This window comes from Nematolebias whitei, chromosome 10 (assembly GCF_014905685.2).
Source record: "Nematolebias whitei isolate Nwh7 chromosome 10, NemWhi1, whole genome shotgun sequence".
NCBI classification, from domain to species: domain Eukaryota; kingdom Metazoa; phylum Chordata; class Actinopteri; order Cyprinodontiformes; family Rivulidae; genus Nematolebias; species Nematolebias whitei.
In genome coordinates this window covers 29,507,072-29,514,188 of record NC_056507.1, presented here as the reverse complement: position 1 = coordinate 29,514,188, position 7,117 = coordinate 29,507,072, and the positions used below count along the sequence as shown (strand labels likewise).

Genomic DNA, 7,117 nt, shown 5'->3' with positions numbered 1-7,117 from the left:
TCTCTCTGACAATCTATTCGTCTGTCGGTCTGTCTGTCTGTCTGTCTTTAAATCCAATCAAAAACATATTTTATTTAAATGTAGATTTAGCATTCATAAACAAAATGTTGCAGTTTTTCATGTCTTCCTCTACTGAAGGTTCATCTTGTCTTTGCGTTTATTATCAGACACAAACTAAAATGACGTCCTCGGAGGGTGCAGAGTGGAGAAAACGTTGATTATTTCAGCTGCAGTCTTCTCTGTCATGGAGTAATTGTTTCTGCCTCAGTGTAGGATGTGATTTAATGTTTACTCTGTATATAGGCACACTTTGACTTTTCATAAAACTTCTGCCTACATTTTAAACAGTGGAGCAACATCTTATAATACCTGCTGTTGAACAGAAATGAAGTGAAAATAAGATTTCATGATGTGACCTCGTTACAAGCTGTGAGAGGTCAGGTCATTCCAGCTGCTCGTCTCCGACCTCGGATGGCGCCGTTATTTTGACAGCTGTGATGATAAGCTAATGTCCTGTCAGAGTGTATAAATCCTTTATCTTCTGTGAGGCGTTCAGCAGACTTCGTTGATTTATGTGAAACCACCAGCATCTCTCAAAACCGGCTTACAGGTGAGTTTTTTTTTATTTCTAGCAGTTTTTTTAATCACTCAGACAACACTAGCTTATTCACTTGAGCTGATTATTGCACACGTACGAGGGGTTCAACATGCGAAAGCTGTGCTCTGACTGGCAACAAACACAGAAATCTTTCATCTTTTTAAATCTGTTTGAGAAAATTCATAGAATTAGTTTTTTACTAACTGAATTTCTTCACTAACCCGTGTGGTAAACAAAGTGAACCGGTCTGTTTTTATAACTGAAGCACAGACTAAATTATTGAACCAACTTCTAGATTCTATAAGTTTACTTTCAGATTTATGTCCATGTGATGTAATAACTTCCAACAATCCTTTTTCTCCCATTAAAATTAATATTCCCTCAAATAAACAGGTTTCTTGTGATGCTCTGATGATTATGTTTTTGTATGTTTTGTAATTGTGTTTTTTTGGAAAATAAAATATTTGGATTAGTCCATGCACTGTAGATAACTTTGAGTATTTCTTTTCTGATTGGATGAAAACTCAGTTTTGAGCTCACAGCTTGCAGTTTGGTTTGATTTCATCATTAAGTGTTGATGAAGATGCTGCACATGCGTTTACTTTGTGTTCCGGTGTGATCCAGCTCTAACTCTTGTTTCCTCCACAACATGTCTGCAGACTATCTGAGGACCATTTTTTTACATCCAGGTTCGGGGCTTTTGGGTGAGGCCGGTCCTTCAGTTGCTGCAGGTGGATCCAGGATGGGAGGTGGAGGCCAGCAGACGGAGCAGGGGGAGCCGGGCAGCGGGAAGGCTGCAGGTGTCTACACCTGGGAGGAGGTCCAGAAACACAGCAGCAGGACCGACCAGTGGCTCGTCATCAACAGGAAGGTCTACAACATCACTCAGTGGGCCAGAAGACACCCGGGGGGGTTCAGGGTCATCAGCCATTATAGTGGAGTGGATGCCACGGTAAACTTTTTTTTTTTCTAAAATGTAACACATACACTTTGATTTAAAATTGTGCATGTCAGGGCAGATTAATCTGAATCATCTGATTCTCACTAGATCTCTTGTTAATTACAGCCTCACTGGAAAACAACACTTTTAGTCTTTCTTTAACTAAAATCATCCAAACTGTTTGTAAAAACTTGTTCTAAAGCACAGTTGGACTTTGCTTATGCAAGCATGTGTTTATTTAACTTTATAGAGAAAAGATGCTTTGCTCTGACTACTATGTTAAAGATGTCCCACTTGTTCAGCCCTTTCTTCCAGTAGTGTAGTCTACGTGATGCTCATGTATACAGAGTATACCCACTAGAAAAGCTTAAGCATTTCAGTATACCCACTTAAAAGTACCCAATGATACATGTCATATCATTAGACACGCGCCATTGATAAGTTAAACGGCAGTTAAATGCTTCAGTAACAATTTATCTGTATGCAGCACTTTGCTTTGATACAGTTTTGTAATTTCTATAACACGTTTTTAATACAAAGTCAACAGTTGTAGAAAGTTTGTTGTTCCTTTATTCAAATGCATGCATCAGAGAAGTTTGGAAATGTTTAATATGCTTAAAAATCTAAATAAATTTACGATTACATTGTACTAACCAGTGTACTTTGGTTTCTAAGCACAGTGTACCCAGTACAAAAATGTAGACCACACCACTGCTTTCATACGTATGTCATGTTTAGAGCTGAGCTCTTTTGGATCTTGTGCAGTTTAAAGGAACATTGCCTGGTCTGACTTGACTGAAATGTGCTGGGACTTCCACCCCCTTACAATCTGAACTTCTTTAGTAAACTGTATTTTTGTTTCTTTTCCCCCCCCACTGTAAAAATAGGGGTTTCTTTAGATTCCTCCTTAGACTGATATGACAAAATAAAGCTTTTCTTGAGTATTATTGCTTTAACAGAGTTGCTAACATGTGATGGTGAGCTGATGTGATGAAGCTGAAGTCACTTGAATGCTGACTGTCACAACACATTTGGGTGTTGTGAGGACCTTCAGAGATTCATTTAGTGTTTCTGCATCTCGGCCTTGATTTCTGTTCCATAAATAATGATAGAGTGTGACTTATCGAATGCTGGCTCTTTGAGGTTTCATTGACTCGATAAGGTCAGGATTATTACCTATAACATAAGATCTGTGTGTGATATTGTTTTGCATTACCAGATATTTTATACTAACTTTCATTACATTTTCTGTAATGCAGTTTTACCTGGACAAAAGTATGTATGTTTGTATAAATATGCATTTCCATTTTGTTACTTTTTCTAAGTAGAGGGAGAAGAGAAATTCAAGAGTTTAGGACCATTCTGAACGCAGGGACAATGACAAGGAAAGGTAGAGAGCTGACTGGCATGATGCAGAGAAGGAAGGTAGATTTAGAAGACAGTTGTGAGACCAGCTATGTTGTGTGGTCTGGAGACAGAGACATGGACAAAAAGACAGGAGAAAGATCTGGAAGTGGCAGAAATGAAGATTTTGAGGTTATTAGGAGTGACAAGGCTGAATAAGATTAGGAATGAGATCATCATAGGTACAGCACAGGTTGAACAACTGGGAGATAAAGTTAGAGAGGCCAGACTGAGATGTTTGGACATGTCCAGAGGAGAGACAGTGGGTATATTGGTAGAAGGATGTTAGAAAAGCAGCTGCCAGGAAAAAGACAAAGAGGAGATATATGGATGCAGTTAGAGAGGACATGGAGTTACAGTGATCCCTCACCTATGACAGGTGTTACCCGCAGTATGTGAAAATCCATGAAGTAGTGGCATTATATTTATTTTATTATTTATATATATTTAAGGCTTTATAAACCCTTCCCACACTCCTCCAACTAGTTGGTGAAGACAGAGTGAGATGGGGCAGGCTGACTCGCTCTGCCATCATTTTAGTCAATAAGGAGTTTTTGTCTTCAGAATGTGCTGCTGTTAACATCAGAAATCCTGATATAAAGTTTGGTGTGGTGGATACTAGAACACTTTCCTGTTTTATTACACAGCTTCACATTTCTGTACAGGTCCAGGTAACAAACTAGAACATGTGGAATCAGAACATGTGAGCACTTTAGAAGTTATTTAAGAATATTGTTGTTGTTTCGCAGGAGGCGTTCGCTGCTTTTCATCCTGATCTAAAGTTGGTGCAGAAGTTTCTGAAGCCTCTGCTGGTTGGAGAGTTGGCACCAACAGAACCGAGTCACGACGGGAAGAAAGATGTGGGTTATTTTATTCACCATCTTCAGCAATGTTAGACTGTTCACTTGATACCTTACAGTTTTAGGAACATTGAAAATGTTGGCTACATTTTATTGACTGCACTTTAAAAACTCACAGACATATTTTTATATGAAAATGATCAAACCATTAAACAATATATGTTCCCTGAAGGATTATGTTTCTCCTTTTTTTGTTCCAGGCAAAAATCATTCAAGATTTTAATCATTTACGGGAGCAGGTGGGGAAAGAGGGTCTTTTCCGTGCTCGGCCTCTGTTCTTCTGCCTCCACCTGGGTCACATCCTGCTGCTGGAGGCCCTCGCCTGGCTCATGGTTTCATACTGGGGGACGAGCTGGACGCTGACATTACTGTGTGCACTGCTGCTTGGAACTGCTCAGGTTATCTGAACATAAATAATGCAACAGAAGAATTAGTTACCAACTTCATTAGAGACACCTGTTCAATTACTTGTTAACTGGTCATTCACGTGGCAGCAGCTTAATGTGTTTAGACTTCCAGATGTGGTGAAGACAACTGAAGTTCAAAGAGTGTCGTCAGAATGGTAAATGGACTGTACTTATTTAGCGCCTTTCTATCTTATTTTAAGATACTCAAAGCGCTTTACACAACAATCTGTGCCTCATTAACCCATTCACACAGCACTCTACTGGATCTCTACAAAGCTAATTGAACAAATCATTCTAAAGAGACTAATCAGAGCTTTATCACATCCATACACTGATGGGACACACATCAGAGGCTATGAGGGGTTCAGTGTCTTTCCCAGGGACACTTCGACATGTGACTGCTGGTGGATTCGAACCCCTAACTCTCGCATTGGAGGACGACTGCTTGAACCACTCAGCCACAGCCGTCCCTGAGAATGGGAAGAAAAGATTTAAATTACTCTAAATTTGGTGCCTGACAAGCTGGTTGGAGTTTTTTTGAACTTGCTCATGTGATGATTTACAGAGTGATCAGCACAGAAGACCAGTGGTTAAAGCTGTCATTGCACAGCAAGAAGGTTGCAGGTTCAAACCCAGCCAGGGCTTTTGAGCCTTGAGCTCGTGTGTTCTCCCCATGTGCATGTGTAGGACGGAAGAAGCCTTCTGGATCGAAGGCGAAACGTTTCAGCATACAAAAAAAAAAACTGCCCAGATGACCTGACTGAAAAATGTTAGCTTGTATACCTGGATTATTGAGCATGGACTTTGTTTTTGTTTTTTTGGTTCACATCTGAGATCTTATTACTGTTTTTCTTTTACATTTGAATATTTTTGTTGTATGTAATTGGGACCCTGTGTACACAATTTCGTTCCACCACATTAACCACATATGGTGCGAATGACAACAAAGAAACTTTGACTTTGAATGTTGCCGTTGTGATAAATGTCTTGTGGAGTCAGATGACAGGAAGACAACAGTAGTTCAAATAACCACGCGTTACGGCAGAGGTCTGCAGAACACCAGCTCTGACAGAGAACCTGTCAAACCTCGGAGTAGATGATCAGCAGCCACAGAATACCACACCTGGTGCCACGCCTGTCACCAAAAACATGAAGGTAGCGTTCTCAAGGACTTATCAAAATCAGACAATAGCAAAGCAAATAAACATTTCCTCATCTGAGGCTCTAGACTCATCCTAGAGATGGTTCTGTGAACATCCAGCAGACTGACACCAAAACCAAGCCCGGTCCATAGTCCTTTAAATCCCCTTTCTTCTCCAAACTGATGCTCGGTTTGAACTTCAGCAAGTCATCTTCACCGCGTCCACATGCCTAAACACATAAAGCTGCTGCCATGTGATTGGCTGACTGGTGATTTGTGTTAACAGGGAATTGAACAGGTGTACCCAATAAAGTGGCTGGTGGATGTACATTTGAATTTACTTGTCTCTGTAGTCTTTGTTTTTCAAATATGAAGGAAAAACACTCAAAACGTTCATTTACTTTCCTCCCCACTAGTCCCAGGCTGGATGGCTGCAGCATGACTTTGGTCACCTGTCTGTGTTCAGGAAGTCCAAGTGGAATCATCTGGTGCACAAGTTTGTCATGGGACATTTGAAGGTGCTAGGTCAAAGTTTTATATATTTTGTTGGTGCTTTTATTTTTCTAAATGTAAACTGATATAAAAGGGCTGTTTTGACAGGGAGCTTCAGCCAACTGGTGGAATCACAGACATTTCCAGCATCACGCCAAACCCAACATCCTCAAGAAAGATCCTGACGTCAACATGTTGCATGTGTTTGTGCTTGGAAACACTCAACCTGTGGAGGCGAGTAGATACAAAAAACATGAATGCATTTAAATTCAAGCAGACGTGCTCTGATTTAAACCCATAATTGGCATATCCTGATTCATGCTCAATAATCCTGGTAAAAAAGAAAAATCTAACAAAGTTAAGTCAGGTCCGCTGGATGGTTTCTTTTTGTTGAAACGTTTCATCTTTCATCCAAAGGTCTTCTTCAGTCCGAGGAGCTGCAACAAACTCAGTCTTATAAATAACACCTTCACATAGTGGGTCAGCCAGTGTGCTGGTGCTCAGGTGGCGTAATGGGCATACTTTGTGATCTGGTGCTGAGTCACTGAAATTCTCTGGACAGACTCAAGATATGCATCGGAGAGACAATTTCTGTCTGATGTTTTACTCCAGAGAAAAGCTGTTGGACGTACAGCGGAGACAAACCGCTCTGCTCTACGTCCAGATTTGGTTTTGCTTTGCTGTTTTTAAGCCTCTACTCAAAATATCAGACTAGCATTTTATTGATTTTTTTTTCAGTTTCTATTTTTTATTTATTTTTAACATCACACCAGGGGCGATTTTAGAATCTGACGTTTAGCAGTGCTAGATGTAATTATGACAGAAAATGGAGGATTTACCTGCAGTTACCTTCGTACAGATGAACATGTGGTACTTCCTGTTTATCACTGTAGTATTCAGCTGATCATGAGGTCGGCTGCAGGGCTTTATCATCTTTTACAATTTTCCAAACTCAGTTTAGGTTGTGGAAATGGAATAAACTGTATCACACCCTCTAAAGGAGAATATTCAACTAAACTGCTCATCGGGGCCAAAGTTACTGAAAGTCAGCAGCTCAGGGTCCGAACATCCAGCCATTAAAGTCATTGTGTAAATAAATCAAGTATTACAATGATTTGTTACCTTTTAAATTTGTTTGTTTTGTTGCATTGAATCATAAATGCAATAAACTGAACCCAAACGCAAAACAGCCCCCCCCCCCCAAAATATATATATTTTTTACTTTATGTTTCCGGGGTGCTGAGTTAAAATTTAGGGGTGCTTGAGCACCCCCAA

At 40.1% G+C, this 7,117-nt stretch overlaps 1 protein-coding gene across 1 annotated transcript in view; it reads left to right on the top strand.

The window, feature by feature from the left end:
• Nucleotides 1–1,272: 1,272 nt before the first annotated feature.
• Nucleotides 1,273–7,117, top strand: part of LOC119416319 (fatty acid desaturase 2) — a gene marked incomplete at its 5' end in the record, with an annotated part of 9,780 nt that continues 3,935 nt past the window's right edge. The window contains 5 exon segments of the mRNA XM_037683548.1: nucleotides 1,273–1,550; nucleotides 3,692–3,802; nucleotides 4,003–4,200; nucleotides 5,767–5,868; nucleotides 5,951–6,076. Coding sequence (XP_037539476.1) covers nucleotides 1,341–1,550; nucleotides 3,692–3,802; nucleotides 4,003–4,200; nucleotides 5,767–5,868; nucleotides 5,951–6,076 — 747 coding nt within the window.